This window comes from Neltuma alba, unplaced genomic scaffold, assembly GCF_004799145.2.
Source record: "Neltuma alba isolate B1F8T4 unplaced genomic scaffold, ASM479914v2 tig00000307_pilon, whole genome shotgun sequence".
Classification (NCBI taxonomy): domain Eukaryota; kingdom Viridiplantae; phylum Streptophyta; class Magnoliopsida; order Fabales; family Fabaceae; genus Neltuma; species Neltuma alba.
This window is the reverse complement of record NW_021632001.1, coordinates 78,177-102,118: the sequence shown is the minus strand read 5'-3', so window position 1 is coordinate 102,118 and position 23,942 is coordinate 78,177. Positions and strand designations below refer to the sequence as shown.

The 23,942-nt window shown below is 34.1% G+C and overlaps 1 protein-coding gene across 1 annotated transcript; it reads right to left on the bottom strand.

The window, feature by feature from the left end:
* Positions 1 to 20,997: 20,997 nt before the first annotated feature.
* On the bottom strand, positions 20,998 to 23,942 carry LOC114719520 (probable RNA 3'-terminal phosphate cyclase-like protein). Its single transcript, XM_028905062.1, has 6 exons — positions 23,488 to 23,942; positions 23,238 to 23,387; positions 22,359 to 22,537; positions 22,110 to 22,285; positions 21,776 to 21,992; positions 20,998 to 21,394 (listed from the first exon to the last, which is right to left on the bottom strand). Exons 1-6 carry the CDS (start codon positions 23,690 to 23,692, stop codon positions 21,185 to 21,187), a joined length of 1,137 nt encoding a protein of 378 aa, XP_028760895.1. The 5' UTR covers positions 23,693 to 23,942; the 3' UTR covers positions 20,998 to 21,184.

Sequence of the window (23,942 nt, the reverse complement as noted above, 5' to 3'; positions counted from 1 at the left end):
ACATTTGAGACAATGAAGTGAATGAGAACTCCCCCTTAATTTCTCCTCCAATTTCCTCTTAATTTCTCCATCTCCCTCATCTCAATCTTTGTACTTTTCTTATTTTTCATAACACGTTTCATGTAAATTAAAATAAAATTTTTCTTATATACTTATTTCTTATTCTGTAAATCATGATTAAAAAACTACTTATAAGCTATTCCAAACAGTCCAACATATTTCTCACATATTTGTATCATCTTCTCATCCTTTTTGTCTCAATTTTTTTTTTGATCCCGTTTTCATCGTTGAATTAAAAAACAGTAGTTGAGATTTAATATCTAGTAAAATTAAGATTATAGTAATGAATTTAAGATATTAAAATTTGTTCTAGACAATTCACAACCGCAAACTACCTAAAAAATACAAAAAAATAATAATAATTTTATAAAACATTGAATTTCAACTATTCATTTTATTTCGATCATGAGAAGAAAATGATTTTCCTAAAAAGAAAAAAATGAGCTGGTGGCATTGCATAGTCTTCGTCCATCCAAGGCTCCTTGACCACTTTGAAGAGGTGGGGGCCGTGATTATTAGGCTGGTGTCCCGATCTACTATGACTAATAAAATAATGTAATTTTTTTTCATAATTTTTGCATGTAATATGTACGTTGATTTTAAAAGTTAAATAATGGACCCAATGCTTGGTCTACAAATCATAATCAATTCACGAATTATCTTACGTTGAACAATTTACGGATAAGAGAATATGTCACTTCACCTTTTACGCAAAGGTTTTCGGAACTTTCGGAACTTCATTTATAGCCTTCCCTGATTTAGTTCATCAGGAAAGGAAGAAGAGAGCAACCGGTATCATGGGTTCATCGGAAAATTTGATTTAGGTTCAAGGGCATTCTAGTGATTAAAAAAATAGTTCCCACGTGTAGAATGAGGAGTACTAAAGCCTATTGAATGCTCGGAGGAGGATGATTCTGTGGATCGGGCTGGCTCGTATTGAAGATGACTCTGATGCAATTGAAAGCCAGAAAGTAAGGAACATATAATAAATGCGGCTGTGCTCCTTTGTTTATTTTGAATGCACGGTTCACTGCAAGCCTATAATTATATGTGGTTATTTAGGTTCGGTATTTTTTATAATCAATCCCACCATACTTATTACTCTTCTGGTCCTATTTATAAGGCACTTCTATTATGTTTTATACAGACCAAAAAAAAGTTTAAACTGTATTAACTCTTCATTAAAATATACCAACTTTCTTACTTTACCCCTACTTAATATATACACCTTTCAAAACAAATAATTTTCTATACTATAATAAATAAAGGACAATATAGTAAATTCATAATAAAAATTTGATGAAATGACTTATAAATAGAAGAAAAAAATCTTCTCTCTCTGCCCTCTAAATAGGACCAGAAGAGTATTTTCCTTATGAATAAAGCTTTATGAGAGTTGGGTCCTAAGAATTTATTAAGGCCAGGGCATGCTTTCATGTTCAGATAGTGGTTATAGAGTTACTCAAAGATCTTCTATCAACAAGGTTCTCACAAGGCACTAGAATTGTTTTTATGTTATAAAATATTTTTGTTTTAATATGTCCATATGGGGTCAAGCCATCGAGTAAATATTTAAAATTACTAGGTATATAAATTGTGATTGAGTCTGTATAGTTTGGGATGAAATATCCCTAAGCCGTAGCATACTAGTTAATTATGAGATTCTTAAGCTTTTGAGACTAGGTTAAAAGAGATAGTCATCAGTTTGCGGTGGATAAAATCAAAATGAGACTAAGCAGTTGGAATGCTAATGTAGTCTCCCTAGCTATTGTTTAAGCCATCCCTCTCTCCTCTACGCATTGTGTATTACCTATGTCAAAATTGGTAGGAAAAATTCAGGTTTACCTACCCTATTGGCAGTAGCTGTGGCATCTCAAGGCTAATGCTATATCTCACCAATACTTACTCTTCAGTTAATAAATCTTAGTTGGAAATTGCAAACTTATCAAAGGCCAAAATGTAGTAGAGAGAGAAAGGAAGGAGAGAGAGTGAGAATGGAAGGGAAGCGAGCAAGAAGGAGAATGGGGGTTTGGTTCAGAAAGGCAAGCAAGAAGAGGGCGATGGTGGAGAGGGAATAACAGCGTTTGCATAAAAGGATACTCGACTTTTTTGGGGGCGAGGAAGATGAGCAAGAAGATGTGTGCCACGCCAGCATAAACTACATTCATAAAAGCTAAGCATACAATAAGGACTCAATAAAAGCAAAAAGAAAAAAAAAACTATAAGAACCTGAAGTAAAATTGAGTAAAACAATAAGCACTAACAAATTAGTTTTTCCTTATTGTTATTCTTCAGTAAATATATATTTTAGCAACTTAGGTGCCAAAAACATCATTTTTAATGTTTATGCATAATGTTCGAGTCTCGAGAAATAATAAATTGTAATAATTTACTTAAGGATTAATATAATTTTTAGTTTCTGAAATTTAGGTCTATTTCAGTTTGGTCTCACAAATTTTAAACATGCGGTTTTAGTTCCTGAAATTTAGTTAATTTTAAAATGTTAGTCCCTAGAGCTGTAACACTGTTAAAAACAGCTGTAGAAGTATCACAAACTTGTAATGGGAAAAATATAGTTTAATTGCCTAAAGTAGACTCAAGGTAGAAACACAAGAAAGTAAAGCTTAAACATAAGAAGAACGAAGAAGCATTATTAAGCAGCAAATTAAACTAAAGGTCTGATAAAAAAGAAGCAGACTTAAAGTGCATATCGTCCTAGCGGAAACCTATTGCAGCTTATTGGTCAAACAATCTAAACACAATATCCTTTTCTTTTTTGCCAATGCAGAATTGGATTCTATGAAGATTAAAGAAGAGCACGCAGGTCATCAAAGTATCAAAGCAATTCCTTGGCAAAGGCTCTTTAATTTGCTCAAGTAATTAATTTTTTACTATTGATAGAGATATTGCCTTTACAAAAGCACTCAATTAGAATCATTGAAATTAAAACATAAAGCTCCAGACGTCCTATAGACGTGGTTTTCCATCGAATCCAATCCATGTTCTTGCAACTTTCACACATTGAAGCCACTTGTTGCAGCTTCTGCAACACCAAAACTTCCTCCATTTGTCCCGCACACGCGCGCGCGCGCGCACATATTTATTTATATACCTGTAAGTGTGCCGTGGGTAGTTTCTACTGCAATTAACTCTCATATTTCTACAAGCTCTTTTGGAGTCTTTTGTTTTGGGCTTGAGGCAAAATAAAATTTTAATGTGACCCTAGACACCAACCAACGCAATTGACTTAGCACATTATTATACCCCCTCCGTCCCATGTTATGAGCAATCTTGTACTAAATTACATAAATCAAAGTAATAGTTAAAATTAGTTAAATACAATAAATGCATAAAAATTAGATTTTTTTCTCTCCAAAATACCTTTATTTACGATAGGAGAATTATGAAAGAGAAAGAATATATAAAGAAAAGAGATTATATTAAAATAAGTATTTATTAGGGGCAAAACAGGAAATTTGTTATAAAAATGTAAAACAACTGTTAAAAGTTGCTCGTATTCATATTCAGGGACAAGGTAAAGATAGTAGTTGTTGCTTATAATATGGGACGGAAGGAGTATTAACTAATCATACAAGCAAGAAATCAATAATAAACGCCACTGCCAAATCAAACAGGAAAAAAGTTGACTTGACCCGCTTCAACCGAGACACGGCGTCTGTTTATTCTTTTGTATTTTTTGAGACTAACGTTGTGGGTTGCTGAGTATGGCAGATCGACTTTCTTATCCTCCTTCACATCTGCTCATCATTATCGCTTGGATCTGTTGTTTTGTTGACAACGTTTGGATGGCAGAAGCAATCCATACTGAGAGTCACTGGGAGATGCCTCATGGAATGAATCAAACCGAGATGGCCTCTGAGAATTCTCAACAAATGGTGGAGCTGAAGAGACCACTTCTCTCACCTCACCCTGCAGATTTATCCTCCAATCACTTGCAACAACAACACGTATGCATTATCCTTTGCTAACTCTTTTTGATTCCGAATCCTTTTCTTGTTTTCTCAAGTTTCTTTGTGCTTACTACTTTTAAGGTTGCTTCTGTTTATATAATTCCTCAGCTATTAGAGTTCTTTAGCCACATTTTGTTTTTCCATTCAAAGATATACACTTGTCAGATTCCAAATATATGCATCTAGTGCTTTTCATTCGTGATGGCTTCTCTTAATTTTGTTACACTGCGTTTAATTTGGTCGCGCCTTGTAAGGTTCATTGGAGCCTTTTTTTGTCCTTTTCTTACCAAACGGTGATGAGATTACATTTAAGTTATTGAGAAAAGAAAAACATTTATATTTCCTAAGCTTTAAGGTCACCTTCATTGCTTTGCTAATATATAATTTGAGGTTTCCTTCTGAATCTAAATTGATGTATAGACGGAAGAAGAGGCGATCAGCATAGACATAAAAGCAATGACAGAGATTAGCGAAGATGGTCTCTTCTCGCCTTTGTGTTGTATCTACAAGGTGCCCACAAAGATCCGTCTTCAAAACGAGGAAGCTTACACTCCTAAGGTGGTTTCCATTGGTCCTTTCCATCATGGTGATGAGAGGCTCCAAGAAATGGAGAGGCACAAAGAAATAATGTTTAAGAGATTTGCACAAAATGCTATGACAGACTTGGACAGTTTGGTTAACTCAGCGAAATAATCAGAGTAAAAGGTCCGTGCTTCTTATTTTGAGAGCATCAACTGTGACAAGCAGGATCTTGTGAAACTGATATCAGTGGATTCTGCTTTCATCATTCAACTCTTTATTATGGATTATGTGGATTACGATGGTCAGCTGACACACGATGCTAAACTATCACAATCACTGTTGATAGAGGATATATGTGATCATTTGCTTTTACTTGAGAATCAACTTCCATTCTTTTTCCTTGAAGAGCTATACAATATAGCCTTTCCTCATAATCGTAGAGGTGATCTCCCTTCATTTCTTGAGCTTACGTATTCCAACTTTGACTGTCTTAACAAGCAAAAGTTCGAGCCTGATCATAAGATAGAGCATTTCACAGATCTTAGATTATTTTATTTACCGATACCTGAACCAGGAAGGGATTTCTTCGAAGGGGATGGATCCGATATGCTTAGGTATAGTGTCTCGAATCGCTGTTTTCATATCAACCATCACATCATCTTCCATCTATAAAATTTGATTTAGAAAGCAGTCCGTAAGCAAAATGAAAAGCAAGGAGGAACACTCTATATGTATATTTATAGCATATCTCACATGTTGAGTCACTTTCATAGCTTAAAGGGTTGAGGTTAATCTAATACTCTGAAATATTTTTCTGGTTACATTTATCACCTTAAAGTATTACGTAGTTCATTCGGTATTCTAAAATATTTTTTTCACATGCCTTCAACATCTTAACATATTTTATGATTCATTTAGTATCTTTTAAATATGTTTTTAGGTACACCAAGAACCTTATATGCATCCTAAATACCTTAACCCTTAGAATACTTGATGTATCTTGTAAAATATTTTAAGGTGTTAAATGAACTATAAAATATTTGAGTATTTGAATGCACCTAAAAAAATATTTTAGGGTATTAGATAAACCATTAAATACTCAAAGTACTGGATGCTCTTGGAAAGAAGACTTCAAAATGCAGTATGGACCTCAACCCTGAGAAAAAAATAATTAAACGAACTGTAAAATTGGTTACTAGCATAGGCACCAAATATTAGCAACTTATATATTCTTGTCTGCACGGATATCCTCGATAATAATCGAATTACCTGAGAGAGTGGCGAGAATTAATCGTTGCCTGAAGCTCTGACATCCTTTTAGCCTCTTGTAATCCTTATTCCCCATTCTCTATTCCGCACTCTCCACTCTTACAAACTTCAGTAGTAAAGTTGGGAGTAAATTGTAGAATTCCTCGTTTATGGGCGTCACAGATGCGTTTTCCGCCAAATGCCAACACGTTTTCAATTCAATGCCAATTGCATGAGAACTGTCAAAATTTTGAAAATTATCAGTGGAAGCACTGGTTTGTTCCCTCTAGACCTTTCACTAAGTTTTCCTTCGACGGACGCAAACGACGAGGACGGAAAATGGGAGTTGCGGCGAAGCGAAGAACGCTTTAGCTTTGGGCAACTGCGATCTCCCTCCTTCAAAGCTTCAGTCACGAGATCCATTACCAAAATCTGCGGAAGCTCCGGAACATGGCCTGAAAACTTGATGTCTAATGGGCTATTACTTTTGCTAGCCTTCAACTTTACTCCAAATTCTTGCAACTCCTTTGCACTGTATGACAGAATATCAGTAGTGTAAAATACTGGTTCCATTTCTTCTGGAGGTGCTCCTCATTATCAGGATCATGCTTTGGCCTTTCAAGGTCAAATGTGATACTAAAGAACCAAGAAGCAAGCTTAGGAAAATTGATTCCATCATCACGACGGTTAGGGGAAACGCTATGTTGAATAGCTCTTCCAGAATAGAGAATGGTAGTTGGTTCTCAAATAAAACTAAATCTAGAGGTAGAATTCCACTTCATGGTTGCTGTGACAGTTTAGCATCATTCAATATTATCTTCTGCGCACAATGAAGAGAACTTCAATGATGAAAGCAGCATCCAATAATAGTAACTTCACAAGTTCCTTGTCACTAAGGTTGATGTGGTTGATGTTCTCTGAATAAGAAGCGTGCACTTTCGGTACTGAACTTCTGACAAAATTAATAACAACATCCAAGTCTGTTCTGCTTCTTTGTGTAAATCTTTTGAGAAAAGCTCGTTTGTGCCTTTTGCATTTCTTACAGCCCCTCATTACCGTAATGAAAGGGACCAATAGAAACAAATTTTGGAGTGTAAGCATCTGGTTTTATATCACGTGCTGTATAAATCACTCTAGAGATACAACAGTTTGGTGACACATAATGATATCCACTGCTGAAAAGCACTTTTTCCGCGGATCTTTCATAGGGATTAGTCTGGATCATGAGATTAAGTACGGGAGATCTAGATTTAATAAATAGAATTTTTAAATAAGGATAATCTTACTTACCACTATCTCAAAAAATAAATTAGAAGCTAAAAATTATAGATTTGAAACTTTAAATCTGAACCTTTGGAATTGAAGAAAAAGGAGTAAAGAATGATGCGTACCCATGGTTGTTGCAAGTGATTGGAGGATAAATCTGAAGGCTGAGATGAGAGAAGTGGTCGATGCAGCTCCAACATATGTTGACCACTCTCATCAGAGGCTAATAAGTCTGTTTGATTCATATCACTAGGCATTTCTTCTGCCATCTAAACTTAAACCAAACAAGCTAATTTTATATCTTGAAAGGTTTATACTCATTTAAGCTACAATTTCGTTCGTTTTGGTTTGATTTTTAATTGGCAAAACAAATTTCACGTTACATCTCAAGAATACTACTTCCTTCCAACGTATGAAAAGTGAAATTCATTAATAGCACAAACCGCTTTTTCAAAAAATTAATTATTTACACTACAATAAATGAAGAACAAAAATGTATATTCATGTTAAAAATTTATTAGGACAACTTATAAATAGAACTAAAAAAAAAAAAAAATTCTGTGTCTTATATATAGGACTGGAGGAGCAAATGTGTAGCTGAAAATTCACTCTGATCCTTCGGTCGTAGTATTTCAATAAAATTGTTTTTGGTGTATTTATTGTAGTTAAATATTAATACCCATTAAATTCAGGTCTAGCATGCTTGCACGGAAAAAAGGCTGGGACAAAATAAATGAAAAATGAAAAAAATGAAGAGAAGAGAAAGCTGGAATAAAGGTATTAAGAAAAATTAATCTGCTAGTCCTCATAGTTTTATTGAATTAGATCCTTCAATATCTTTTCCTTTTTTCTTTTTATTTTGCTACCATCAGAATGTCGAACCCCAATCATCACCTGATATTGTCTTGGATCCACAAAAACACAACGGAGAGTACTAATGTTGATGAAGAAGCAGATCCAGCTGAAGAAGGAGCTCTCCCTCTCCTTCTTAACATCTTCCAGTTGGTCGTGGTGAATTAGTAGTCAACCTTGAAAAATAAGTACGAAGAGAGAGAAGAGAGATAAGGCTATGATTTGTTCCTACGTCATCCTTTGTATTAACAGTGTCTGAAGTTTATTACGGAAGGACTATCATCCCGTTGAGTGACCTAATTCAAACTCCTAATACAGTTATAAGGACTAACAAATTAATTTTTTTTCAGAGTAATATTACTCGTCCTGGTTAGATGAATGAGAAAGAGAGAAAATAACACAACCAAGTATCAGAATGACTAAAACACCCTTATTATAATCAATAAGCAAATAAACTAAATAATTTAGCAAAAGGAAACTGTTTTTCTATATGAAAAAATAAAAAGGGGATGATCTTTTAAATTAAATTAAATAAACAGAAATAAAAAAAATTATAAATTATCAAATATTTTAATAAAATGATAAAAGTCGAATAAAATGAAAGACTATAATAACATGATAAATTGATATCATGAAAATGTCATTAATAATACCATTAAAATTAATCTTGATGCCTATAAAATAAAATGTCTTACACCATGATGATGAAATAAAATGAAAGGCTAAGGACTGATGAGAGCTTCGTGGGAGAAGACATTGATGGGAATGAATTATTTGACAAAAAGTCTTTTGTGAAATTTTGAGGAAAAAAATGGAGTGTAGAACCCACCCTATTTTTCCTATTTTTCATTTCTTTTCCATCCAAGCAGGGAAAAACTCTGTTCTTCCTCCATTTTCTATCTCACTTTTCCTTTCTCTCCCTTTTTCTCTCAATCCAAACAGATTTGCAATAAAGAATTCATTATTACTGATATGGAAAAAAAAATATAGAATTTGTGTGAATGAAGGAAATGGGTCTCATGCACCTCAATTCTTCTAGCTGACTGATCGTTCTCATACAGCACTCTTTATTATAGTACCACTGCTTCTGGCCCAAAAAAAAAAAAAAGTACCACTGCAGAGGCTTTAAACTAAAACAAATATCAAAAGCAAATGAAAATAACTAAAAAAAAGAGGAAGAATTTTTTCTTTTTTGGGTTCAAGCAGAAGCATCAAATAAGCTAAACGCCATGTTGTCGGCCCAAAAAAAAAAGCTAAACGTCATGCAAAAAAAATGGTTCATTAGGTAGAAACATAAGCACATGAAGTTTTTAAAAAGACGTCATGGCATGAAGCACACTAAAGGTTTCAAAGAGGGAAAAAAGAGATTAATATGCCTTAGGTAAATTGTGCTCTTAATTAAAGGATCAAATAGATGAGGGGAATTTTTATCGATACTATAAGTTGTAGATGTCCCTAGCCTCTTCCAATTCATGCCTTGCACCACCGAGATTATTTTTCTATGATATTGAATATTCCAAGTACGTCAAATTTACTATTTTCTTCTTGTTACCTATGTGTAGGACTGGATTTTCTGGAACTCAAAGCATGAAGGAGGAAATTAGTTCACCAGAAAAATCTCTTGGCAAGAACCATTTGCTTGTGTGCTGGTCAAATGGAAGGATAGATGCAGCAAAATTTACTCTGAGGAACCTAACTCCAAAAAAGACGTAGTCTTCTCAATTACTTACAGAATTATCAAGGACACACCAAGATCCAATCTCTTGACCGTTCAATTTGCTGACAAAATAATTCTATGGTTAAATAAATATCACATAGGTTTAGCTTTTTTATTTGATAGCAACAGTCAAATGAAAGAAAATAAAAATATTTATCATTAATTATTAAAGCATAATCTTTTTTTGACCAGCAATTATTAAAGCATAATCAGACACATATTCAAGGAGACATACATATATATCTGAAGCAAGTTTATACATCGCAGCAATTACAATGAAAATCAGGTCCAGAGGATAACAGGACAGGAAATTCACAGAGAAAAACGCAGAGAAAGAAAGCGACAGAGACAAAAAGAGCCGACAACGTCCTCCAACCCAGCCCACTTCTCGTAGCCCAACCAAATAAGCATTTGTCCAAGTCCCATTTATGCAGAGCCGAGAAAATGAGCTCAGGCCATCGAGTTGAGCCCTTTTAAGCTGTAAAATTGCGAGATATGAATGAAGCCGGAGCGGGAAGTTACGCTGGAGGGTGAAGTTGCCTGGGCAGAATAAAGGCGATTGCCCGCTGGTGATGGTGAGTATCAAATCGAAGATATAAAGGAAGCCAGCCGTGATTTTTTTTTTTTTTTTAATTTCTATTTAACCTTTGTGGAGCTTACTGGGAAGCCATTTAAGATGAGTCAAGGAGTCATGCATAAAAATGATTAATTTATTAAATAGAAAAAGATTAGGAATTGAGTTTAAACTAAGTTAAAGGTTTAAAAACTGAGTCGCACTAAACTATAATAGAGGGATTAAGTCATAACTGAATTAAAACTCAAAAGATCAAAAAGTTAATTTTTTCTAAAAAAATAAAAAATTTTAAATAGGCCTAAAAGTTCGCAGGCCTACCCGAACCCTCCTATATAAGGGCCAGGTAGGCCAACAAATTTCATGCCTAAATCCTTCGTCCCATATCTATCTATTATAAGTTTTTCACAACTACCAACAGGATTAGGTCTAACGAAAAAAGCTAGTTTCTCACAATGTGGGGAATCAAAGTTCGAATTCCTGTTAGGAGAAATATCCATATTTAGTGTCTGACAATGCCTCGAATAGTATTTTCTCCAATAAAAAGATACCCATACTTTAACTAAAAATAGGGGGGCAAAAAGGGCTTTTCACAACTTCCTCCCACCCAGTCCACTTCTTGTGACCCAACCAAATGAGGATGTGTCCAAGTCCCATTCATGCAGACCCAGGAAAACCAGCCAGCTGAGACCGTCGAACCTAGCCCATTTAAGCTCCAAAATTGTGAGCATTGGGCATATAATTTTACCTTCAAATTGAAAACGGGCTGGGTGGCCTGTTTATACCCTTTTATTTTTTTTTATTTTTTATAAAAATTATTTATATGATGCTAATATGATTGTTTTTTTTTTTTTACATTGTTAATGATATTGCTAATACTCCTTTGGTCCTTCATATAGGACTCAATTCTTGAATTAGTTTTGATCCTAAATATAAAACCCATTTCTCATATTTATCAATTTTCTCTAAATTACCCCTATGAATACTTTTCAACCATAATCAAATAGAAGAGGGAGAGAGGGTATTAAGAAAGATGATTGTGGTGTTTAGGAAAAATGTGTTACTTTTGTTATAATTAACTAACTTACCTAACTTCCTTAATCTAATCAAATTAGTTAAATGTGTCTTATATTAAGGACCGAAAGAGTATTTAGTTATGTTGTTATCTTTTAAAATTGAATTTTATAAAATGTTTGATTTATTTGATTTTAGACAATGATTTATTTGATTGAACCTTAAAAGGTGAGTTAATTTAAACTTTACATAATGATTCGATTTATATTATATGTGTTAATAGTTTTAAACTAGATATATTTGATAAAAAAATATTTTTATACTCATATAACTTGTGATTCTATAACTCAAATTAAAATTTTATAAGTTTCAACTTTAATGTATCTTAAATTGAAGTAAAATAATAACTAAAATGTAAAATTTGAAAACAAAATTTATTTGAAGAAAAAAAAATCTTGATATCTTTGTCACCAAAGAAGAGCATACTTATAATGAAGCACAATTAAATACAAGTGATTGGCCGCCTGTGACAGAGAGTGTCTGATAGAAGATAATGAAGGAAACGAGCCATGAAAACTGTTTCTTTTTAATTTTTTTATTTAACCTATGTGGAACTTACTTGGAAGCTACTTAAGATGAGTCAAGACGAGTCATGCATAAAAAAAATTAATTTATTAAATAAAAAAATTATTGATTGAGTTTTAATCAAATTAAAAGTTTAGGAATTGAGTCACACTTGAGTTAAAACTTAAGGGATTAAAAGATTAATTTTTTAAAAAAATAAAAAAAATTAAACGGGCCTGAAATTAAGTTCACTGGCCAATCCGAACCCGCCTATTTGAGGGCCACGCCCTGTGAAATGGGTATCTTTTCAAACCCATGAGCCGTTCTTCCCAGTGCTACATTCACGACAACCGAAACTTTAGTTCCTAACCCGGGTCGAGTAGTCATTGAGGGAAAAATCATTATTAATGTCACTAAAAAGTTACTCATGGCACCAACACGGTTGGCTCTGGTGGAAGGTTCGGATTCTTGGAGCCCATATTTAGTGCTACCCACTTTGCTAAGCTTCTCATCAACTACCATCACCGTTCTCATCGTCGAAGCAACATCTGAGCTATGGTTTAACATTGTATCATTGAATGGGCTTAAGATATGCTCTGAACTAACAGCAAGAAGTTTGAATCCTTAGGCGACTTATGCAATTGCAATTTTAAAGAGTATTACACTGAATGAGATTGAACACAACAAATTCTGAGGACACAACACTACTCAAATACACACAAGCTTCAAATAAATCTACTTGTTTTATCCTTTTGTTACTTGGAGGATAGAAAATATCGTCTGAAGAATGGTGAGGATGAGGAGCATGATTGCAGCAAAAGAGCCACAGTTTGCCAAGGCGTCCTGCAATAATCATGTCTCAAACTTGCTTTACTCTGTCGCAAACCATTTTCGCAGAACTTATTCAACCTCTTGAAGATATCAACGTGTTCAGAAACGATGAAGAAAGCTTGATAGCAATTCTTTGCCATGATACTAAATGCTGCAACAGCCTCAGTATCAGCCGTTAAGTTGCGGATCATTTCATTACGAACGAGGACATCCACCTCTGTACTGATTAAGCAACTCCACAAAGTAACATAGCTGGCAATGTAAGGGGTAAGAGGACAATGGATCTGCTCAAAAGCAGTCCTATTAAGAAACAAAGCTTCAGTGACGAGATCCTCCATGTAAATCCGGGGAAGCTCAAGAACATGGCCTGAAAACTTGATATCTAACAAGCCCTTACTTTTGCTAGCCTTGAACTTCACTCCAAATTCTTGCAACTCCTTTGCACTGTATAAAAGAATGCCAGTAGTGAGAAAGAATAGTTCCGCTCTTGGTGGTGCTCCTTGCAAGAACAAAAACCTGAGCAAATCTGTGAAATGCTTTGCGCTCACATTATTATTAAGATCATGCTCTGGCCCTTCAATTTCAAATGTAATGCTCAATAAGTGGTAAGCAAGCTTAGGAAAAGTGATTTTTCATCACGAAAGTTAAGGGGAAACGCTATATTGAATAGCTCTTCCAAAACAAAGAATGGTAGTTGATTCTCAAATAAAACTAAATCCAGACACAGTTCCCATCAATGATGGCTGTGAAAGTATTGCATGTTTAAGTATTTCGTTACGCCCACTAAGCACAGTGAAGAGATATTCAATGATGAAAGCAGCATCCAATAATATTAATTTCACTAGTTCCTTGCCACTAAGGTTGATGTTCCCAGAATAAAAAGCACACACTTTCGGAACTGAACTTTTGACAAAATTAATCATGACATCCAAGCTTGCGCGGCTTCTTTGTATAAATCTTTTGAAAAAAACTTGTTTGTGCCTTTTCATATCTTGCAGCCTCTCATTACCGTAATGATAGGGACCAATTGAAACAATTTTTGGAGTGTAAGCATCTGGATTTCTATCACGCATTGGATAAATCACTCTAGAAATACAACAGTTCGGTGACACATGAGCATCTCCACCATCTCGAATAATAGTTTTCATATCAACCATCACATCATCTTCCATCTATAAAATTTAATTTAGAAGGCAGTCCGTAGGCAAAATGAAAAGGAAGGAGGAACACTATATATATATATATATGCATATCTCACATATTGAATCACTTTCACAGGTTAAAGGGTTGAGGTTAATTCAATACTCTGATATATTTTTCTGGTTGTGTTTATAACCTTAAAATATTACATAGTTCATTCGGTACTCTAAAGTATTTTTTCATATGTGTTCAACATCTTAACATATTTTATGATTCATTTAGTATCCTTAATTATGTTTTTAGGTGCACCAAGAACCTTAATATGCACCCTAAATACCGTGACCCTTAGAATGCTCAATGTATCTTGTAAAATATTTTAGGGTGTTAAATGAACTATAAAATATTTGAGTATTTGAACGCACCTAAAAAAATATTTTAGTATACTAGATGAACCATTAAATAATCTAAGTACTAAATACACTTGGAAAGAAGACTTCAAAATGCAGTATGAATCTCAACCCTAAGGAAAAAAATAATCAAATGAACTATAAAATTGGTTAATAGCATAGGCATCAAATATTAGCAACTTATGTATTGTAAGCATAATTATCATTGGTAAACAACGCGGTTTTTAAATACCTGTATAGTGTAAACACTGTCAATTATCTTCCCTTTATATAGATTTTTTTTTAAATGAAGACAATTTTATTAGTAGCCATATAAGACGATACATAAAAAAAGGTTTCAATATAAAACAAAAAAAAGATCAAATTTATTGATGTACAAGACATATTGACATTTGTAAAGTAACGAGAAAAGAACATGATTAATTATTCTTTTTCGAGAATCTTTTATAGATATTAGTTTCGATGCTCGTAAGTGCTGTCACATTAAGTTTCGATGATCTAAAATGAATTATTTTCGCATTTTTAAGAAATTAATTACTCCCCTTCGTCTTTGTTATACAACTAATTCTCACATACCAAGACATGAGAATTGAAGCATTAAATCTGTCCTAAATTAATAAATTTTTTTAAGATTAGCCCCAACTTAAATAACGCGGATAGATAAACAAGGAGTTTGATCAGCTTTTTAACCCTAAACCTTAATTATTAACAAAGATTTTGGGTGTGTTTGGATGACTTCAAACCGTGGTTTGGAAAAGTGATTCTGGAGAATAGATTCTGTGGAAAATAGATTCTGTGGAGAATAGATTCTGAGAAAAAGTGATTCTGAGAAGTGAGAGTGTTTGGATAGTTATTACCAGAAGTGTTTTTTACATGTGGAAATTACCAAAAAGGGTATAAGTTAATATGATAATTATATAAGGGATAGATTTTATGATTTATTTTGATTTGAAGAAATAAAATTGTTAATGAAATAATTTTTACTAACATAATTAATAATATATAAGATAATATAATTAATACATAATTAATATGTGTACATATATTTATAAAACATAATATTAAATATGTTTCTTCTTGACTTCACTCTTCCTTCTGACCCCCAGTGAGCTACTAGGTCGACTCCTACCTCTGCTTGTACCCCCACCACTGGTATCCTGCCTCAATTCAGTGTTGCCTCCACTACCTCCACTATTATCATTGAAGTTCACTGTGTTAAATTCCCCACTTATACCAGTTGGTGCGCCTAAAATTTCATCACTATCTCCGGACCCTTCTTCCAAATCTTCATTCGGTGTTCCTTCACTTGGAAGTGTCATGGAAGAAGGTGCCCATGCCTGTGGTCCAGTTGCAGCCACACTCCCAAATAGTTGAGTCAACTGATCCCTAAATTGAAGTCCTCTTTCTCTGAATTTTTCGTAGTTTGGAACTTCCTGCACATTAGACACCAATAATATCATAAAATATTCCAAAAACAGTAAATATACACAAAATATTAACAAGTAGAGAAAATGTAAGATCAAAATGTTTAATAATTACCCTTATTTTTCTCTCCCACCAATCATCAGTTGCACTGACAGTATTCCTTTCAGTATCCCATCCCAATCCTGTCTCACGAAGCAGCCTATCCCATGTCTGCCACTCCTTTCGTAGGGAATCATATTTATTCTTAAATTGAGATTTTTCATACACTTTTCCAGTTTTGGCAGTAAAGTTATCACTAAGAATATCCCAAGCTTTCTTTGTTAAGCTAGTACCTTTTCTTTCCCCTTGTTGCACAAGTTCAATGCAGAGGTCAATAAACACTTTTGTGGTTCGTAGGTCCCAAGAAGCTTTCACCGTATTCTTACGCATTATGCTATAGCACAATTATAGCTCTTCAGTCATCACAGATTGATCAACTCAAAATCAATTGAAATAACACAAGAAAATTGTAATTTTAAATGGCCAGAAAAAATACACCCTTCCTATTCGGAACTTCATTATCTATTTTTGTTTAAAAATACTAACTTTTAAAACGTCAAAACTAACTAAATAATTATATATTTTTTCCTTTTCTTAACTATTGTACAAAGATGATTGAAAGACAAAATAATAAGATAAATCATATTTGAACCATCATGCACCATAAATCATATTGTACTCAACTTTTACAACAACTGTGTATTACAAATAATTTTCAAAAAAATTCATTCATGTGTGTAATTAATACAAATATTCATGATGAATGTAATTATTGATTTGTCAACTGAAAATATAAAACACCAGCAATATAAACCTCTAACCAAAATACAAATCACTTCTTTCAATATATACACGGATTTGAGTTGTGATTCTATTTGTCCTGGCTCTCAAAAATTGGCCATAAATTTATCAAAGTCATTAATACAATAATTCACGACAACACATTCCTGCCTCACATTCCAAAAATAAAAGCAATGTCCCAATATATTGTTCGACTTCACAGGCTTCTTCTGGGCGAATTTGGACAGGAAAAAGGGATCCCACGCCAAGCAACCAGAGCAAAACGAATTTGCATTTTATATACCCAGTGGAATTCAATTCGCAGGCTTTCTCGTCTCCAAAACAATATCACCAAATATATTCCCTGCCTCCAGAACCACATTTCGTTTCATACAAAAATCAAGCAATAAACCAGCAATCAAATTTTCGGTTTACCACAGGAAAAATACTGAAGCCAGCAATCAAATTTTTCGGTTTACCAACAGGGAAAATACTGAAGCCAGCAATCAAATTTTTCGGTTTACCACAGGCAAAATACTGAAGCAAGCAATAATATCTCATTCCTTCGATCAACATGCCAGTCATGAACAATTTCAAAAGCAAAAGTGGGAGGAAGTTTCCAAAATCGTTCGATTTAGCACAGGGAAAATACTGAAGCCAGCAATAAATTTTTTTTTTTCACCGGAGATAGCTTACCTGACCAACGGCGACCTCACCAACCCGAGGACGAGTTGCCACGATCGGGCCTTCCACTGAGCTTTGCCCCTATCGACTTCGATGCGGAGGTGCAGCACTCAGAACATGAGCTCTGCACGGCGACCTGACTGGGCGAACTACCGAGGTAAGAGATCGGAGCAGGGCCGGCGAAAGAAGGGGGAAGAGCTCAGCTGATGAAGCTCAGAGACGAGCTGAGTGAAGATCGACGGCGAGCAGCGATGGCGAAGTGAAGATCGACGGTGGAATTCGGAGCAGCTCCACGAGAAGAGCGAACCGGCGAGTAGAGAAAGAGGCGAGCTTCCTCTGATGAAGGTGCGAGCAGAGCGAGCTTCCTCTGAGGATGAAGGCGCGAGCGAAGCGGATGGCGCGACGAAGCGAGAAGAGTCTGACCTGAGGATGAAGGCGCGAGCGAAGCTGATGGCGCGACGAAAGCGAGAAGAGTGACCTGAGGATGAAGGAGCGGGCGAAGCGGATGAAGGAGAGTCTGAAGTGTCGGTCAGGGTATTTTGGGGTCACACTTTGCCTTCAATTATTAGAGCCAGGAAGCGAAAAATTTTGGCTTATGCTGAAACCATGGTTTCACCGGTGGAAACCATGGTTTCAGCCAGGACCACGTTTTGCAGCTGGAGCCTGCCTGTTTGGATGACTTCAGGAGCAAACCATGGTTTCAGCTTCCAAACCATGGTTTGCTTGGTCATCCAAACGCAGCCAAAATCGGAAAATAGTAATTAATGAGCTGGTTAATGACTACATCTAGGACCAGAAATTTCTTGTAGATAATGCCCTATAATAAGAACAGGAGGGAGTAGTAAATACGTCTCTAGTCCTATTTATAGAACATTGCCAGTATGTTTTATGTAGATCAAAGAAAACCTTAAACAGTATTAACTCTATGTTAAAATACAATAACTTTTCAATTTTATCCCTATTTTATATATGCACCTTTCATAAAAATAATCATTTACACTATAATAAATGAAGGACAAAATACATTCAAGCTAAAAATTTAATGAGATAACTTATAAATAAAACCAAAAGAAACATTTTGTCTCTATCTTATAAATAGGGTCTAGGAGTAGAATTTAAAATAAAGATAATATCTTGATTATTACTTTTGTGGTCCTATTTACAAGTCAATGCCAACATATTTCAGAAAGCAGCATTAAAATTCAACTTTCCAACTTTCTCTCTATTTAATTTAACATGCATTATACCCTATAAAAAACAAAACCAAAATAATAATAAATAAAGGACAAAATTATACATTTATATGAAAAAATTCTTTCTCTCCCTTATAAATAAAACCAAAAAATTTCTTCTCTTTACCCTATAAATAAGACCAAAAGAGTACTTTCTCCAAAAAAAAAAAATTTAAGAATCTAAAATTTAAAAATTTAAATCTAAACTGTCCGGAGTAGATTTTGAAAGGTTGATATATTTTATCACTGGAATGGGTACCAAAACCAAACTTCTTCCATAGTAGATAACTAATACAGTATAAGGGTAACAATTAAGCTATTAATTTTGGAAGTAGCCATGCATTACTTTGCAATCTTACAACGTTACCAAGAGAAAACGAGATAATTAAATAAGAAAAGAATTCACAATGGAAGAGTGTAGATGATTAGTCATCAGTACCTTGGCGTTTGGGTGAGGAGTGACCAGCAAAATGCAGTTTTGTCGTCCTTGCATGCAACAATAATTATTCTATTCGTTATATATAAGCCTAAGTTCATCCCCATACAAGCTAAAAGGGTGTTTATCTTTCAAGAAACAAAATATTTGTTTGGGAGAATCATAATAAGTCCCCATTAAAAGAACATAGTACCTATTTAATTACTTTAAACTATTTATATTTATTGTTTTTTTCCAAACTAATTTACTTTACTCATAAATTAATATATAGTCTACTTATCCATATAAGAATTTTAGAGAGATTATGTAACATATATTATAATTAAATAATTTAATAATTTTTTAATATCTCCAAATAACAAACGAATAGTAAAAACCTATTGTTATTTCTTGTTCTGAAACTTATTATTATAAATTGCTAAATTGTTATGAAACATTTTTGTATGTTTCTTTCATAAGGTTTTATTATAATTCTCCCGATACGTTGCAAGGAAGTAACATTGTTGGCTAAAACAAAAGAAGTAATATTCCTTTTTTCTAAATGCCACAAGGAAGTAATATTCTGTTTTTTTTTTTTAATGCAACAAGGAAGTAATACTCTGTTTTTTTAATGCAACAAGAAAGCAATATTCTTGAGGGAAAAAAAATATTTCGATGTTATCTTGAAAAGTGAAATTAACGGCACTAGTGCAATTTTTTCTCAATGAAATATAATTTCGAATTAATAAAAAAAAAGGTACGAGAGGAAATATCCATAACATGGCCCAGAAGCATCCGGATACACTTACTGAAATTGCTTGGGGGCCATGCACGAATGACATACTACTTTCAGTCTTAATTATAAAAGTTAGTTGACTAATTTAAAAAAATTAAGAAAACAAGTTAAGTTAGTTATTTATAATAAATAGGTGTTGTCTTACATAAAATATCCTTACTAATCAAGTATTTTGGCTAAAATTATAATTATTAGAATGATTATCTTAAAAAAATTGTATAAACATGAGAGACAAAGTGAATTAGGATCTTATATTTAGTATCAAAATAAAAGTTAAATGAGATCTTATATTAAAGATCAAAAGTAGTAGTATTTTAACATGAGACAGCTTTAGAAGCTTGTGGTTGGTCTATAATGAAGTGAAGATCATCTCAAAGCACCGCAAGTTGTAAACGCAGCAGCTTACCCAGGGTCACTGGAGGAGTACAATTAGTAGTATAAATCATTTGAATTTTGAGTGGAAGGTTTAGTAAAGTACATAAAATTAGTTTCTTTCTTCTTTTTTTTGTTAAGATATCCAAACATGAGTAAAGTTAAAATTGACATGAAAAGTCCCACGTCGAATAAAATTGGTTTTAATAAGTAATATATTATAGAGTGAAATGATCTACAACCTCGAATCCTAAGGTTTTGGTTCAGAGTTAAGACGGGACATTCTTCATTGTTCTAAATTAAATAAAAGCCATGAAAGCGAGAGAGTAATAAAGCATTAAAAAGGTAATGAAAATGACGAACATAAAGGAGCCTTAATAAAACTACTCTTAAAAAGTTACCCAGAATGTAGCGTAAGATAAATTAATATGACATTCATGACGAAGTGTTATTTTTAAAAAAAAAAAACTTATAAAAGTAATCAATCTTCGAATACAATTAAAAGCAACCATAAAATAAAATATTTTTCCAATGAATATAATTTGATCAACTCGATTAATGCCTATTGCTAACAGAAGAGGAATAGTGGTGATCTGCTCAGCTGTTCCAGCAAAGCACACATTGAGCAAATTTAAAATAAAAGAAAAAATTATCTAATTTAAAATAGAAAAAAAAAAAACCAGTTTAAAACGAAAGCAAATACGAAAACACAACAAACAAAATTATTAAAATCTATTATCAAAAAAGTAATATGAAAACATGAAATATGAAGACATCTAGCAGAGTCAGTCTTCTCAAATGTTCCAAGGAATTCTGTTCCCTTCAAGATAACTTTCCAAACTTCCCAACATAAATCTATTTGACTTGAACATTGTACAAGATATTGTTAAAAATATAGTGAGACACATGCAAAACACTACCTATCAAAATACTGCTCAGAATAGAATAGTAAATCATTAAAATTCATTTAAAAACAAAGGAAACTAAACAACTCTCGTACTGTTTAAATCTATATATTATTATGTTGACTTCATGGTTGGTCTGGCCAGCAAATTTCCTCATCACTTTCTCATGAATACAATTAAAGAGGGTGACCAAAAAAAAATCTTCAATAGAAGAAAATTTGGTCAATTGGATTAATTCATTGCAGCCCAAAAATGTGAATTACTAACAGAAAAGGAACTAGAGTAATTTGATCAAAAATGTTCTAGTATAAGTCCTAGGAGCTTGTAACAAACAAAAATAGGTAAATTATAGTAATACAAGGACTCATCACCTTCAAGACAGCTTTCTGGAAAGGTTCTTCAAGCCAGCACCGATACATTTAAGAATTACTGTGTGAGTCTTTGGATCTGGCTTTATAACGAACTTCAAATCCAAAAACTCCCTTATGTTTCTCAGTGTTTCTATCCCATGCTGGGATAACTGTCCAACGCGAATCTTGGAAACATCTTGTGGACATAGTGAGCAGAGAAGAAACAACAGACCCTGCACACCGAACAACAGTGTTAAAGAAAGAAAGGATAGGTCCAGGCAAATGGAAGAAGAAAATAAAACGAGAGATTGGAACCTCGTATACTTTGTCCAGCATCAAGGAGAAGTCATTATCTAGGAGCTAGGCCTATTTCGACTAAATATGCAATTGAACAACAGAAACAGGATTTCTTGAAGCAATAACAACAAGCAGCCTTATTCCGTTGGATAAGATTAGCTACGCAGATCAAAGAATGACATTGAACCCTATCAACAACTAACTCTTCAAATCTTTCGTTTCTCAGAAGTTCAAAAAGCACAACAAAACAAAACCAAAAAAAAAAAAAACATTGACCAGAAAGGTTAACAAGGACCGGTTTAATTAAGAATTCAGACCTGATGCGTTGAATCCACTACTCCGCCCTGCTGGATTTCCTGAAGTAAAGCATAAGCAGTTTGCTGACCAATGTCTTCTGGGGGTATCAGGTCTTTCTTCTCATCATCTGTGAAGTCAGTAGCTTCTTCAGCATGATCACGAGAAACAGCAGTGTCGACAGAAATGAAGCAGCCAGAAGTAGTTTCTGCAACAAGCGAAATCCCATATCCAGGAGACCTGTGTTATTAAGAGGACAAATCACCCAAAAACAAGGTTATACAATAGAACTTGGGATTTATCAAATCCCTAACAAATATATTAACAAACGTAAAATAAAGTATATGATGATCATACTTTCCAGCCTGTGGGCCAGTTTTGTGATCTGTAAAAATGTGTACATCTGGGAGTAGACGATTAAATATTCCGCGGGCAGCATGAATCAAGGTATATTCAAACTGAGAGGACACTCTAGCAGAAAATGTAACTCCTCTAATTCTCTTAACCATGCCCTCGTCAGTCCAGGAAACTGCCTGCTAGGACAAATATGTAAGATTGCAAATAAAATTATATAATTAGAAATTAGTACTAAATTTGGATACTCACATTAAGACTCTGAACAACAGGCACAGACAAAATGACTTCCCCACCACCATTTGGAGGAACTCCACGAGACTCTATTTTAAGATCCAGCCGATCAGAAGGGACTCCAAAGCGTTTCAATATGTGAAGAGTGGTGGAGCGGAAAGTATCAACTGACGGATCCTTAGAATCATTTGTAATTCCTGGTAACATAATATTGAACAGCTATAACTAACAGATCATCTGGTTATATCCCATCATTGTTGCTTTGAATCCCGCATATCATTTAGTTAGTATATTTATTATTCATATAAAATCTAGTTAACATTCATCCCTGCAATATAGAGGAAGATAGCACTTCATATTATAAGTCATAAGTTTGATTCTCTCTGAAACTGAAACCTCAGAGGAAGATAGCAACTCATACTTCAAATATAACAGCATATCATGAACCATCATCAAGAGCCAGAGGAACTGCAATTAATAGCTACTTACTTTCTATAATTATCACAATATTATTATATATATAGATCAAATTACTTTACTTATCCCATATGCATTATCATCAGCTGGCACCAAATTGCCAAAAAGTAGCAGACATAATTTCCTCAGTTATCCTACAACCTCGTATACACACACACACATATATATTTGCTTCTTTTTTTTTTTTTGGGGGGGGGGGGGTAATACGTGATTACAAGAGATAACATCACGAGATAATAACAGGGGGAAAATAATTGGTCTGACTTATCTCCTATGAATTAGCATCAAATTGCACTCAATCGCCAAAAGTTTCTGTTTACCCATTAAAGTTAAGCGCATGCTTCACCATTCTAGTCTCTTTTTGTGATTAAAAGGTCATTCTGTAAAATGCATCACGTTTAAAAAGACACAATAAATTACCTTTGAGCCTAATCTCGAGCGGCTTCTTTCCAAATAAAGCAAGAACGAGCAGCGGTTCCAAGAAATAACCAATGGAACGACTAACACCACAGTCATGCGCAAGATTCTTCCCACCCATGATAATTCCAGGCTTGTACTTCAATTTAGTAGCTATCCATAAATGAAACACAATTCAGCCCCCACATAGCCAGTTGAATCATTTTCAGAATTTAAAAAACATCATATAAGCCAACAGAAAAACTGAAATTACCAGCTTCGTTGATTTCGACATAGCAACCATCGCAGATTTTCTCAAGCAAACGAAGAAAAGAGACCTCGTGTTTCTGAAGACCCGGGAAAGTCTTGTCTGCACGAATATCCTCGATAATAATCGAATTACCAGAGAGAGTGGCGAGAATTAATCGTTGCCTGAAGCTCTGACATCCTTTTAGCCTCTTGTAATCCTTATTCCCCATTCTCTATTCCGCACTCTCCACTCTTACAAACTTCAGTAGTAAAGTTCGGCGCAAATTGTAGAATTCTCGTTTATGGGCGTCACAGATTCGTTTACCACCAAATGCCAAAACGTTTTCAATCCAATGCCAATTCCATGAGAACTGTCAAAATTTTGAAAATTATCAGTGGAAGCACTGGTTTGTTCCCTCTAGACCTTTTACTAAGTTTCCCTTCGACTGACGCAAACGACGAGCGACGGAAAATGGGAGT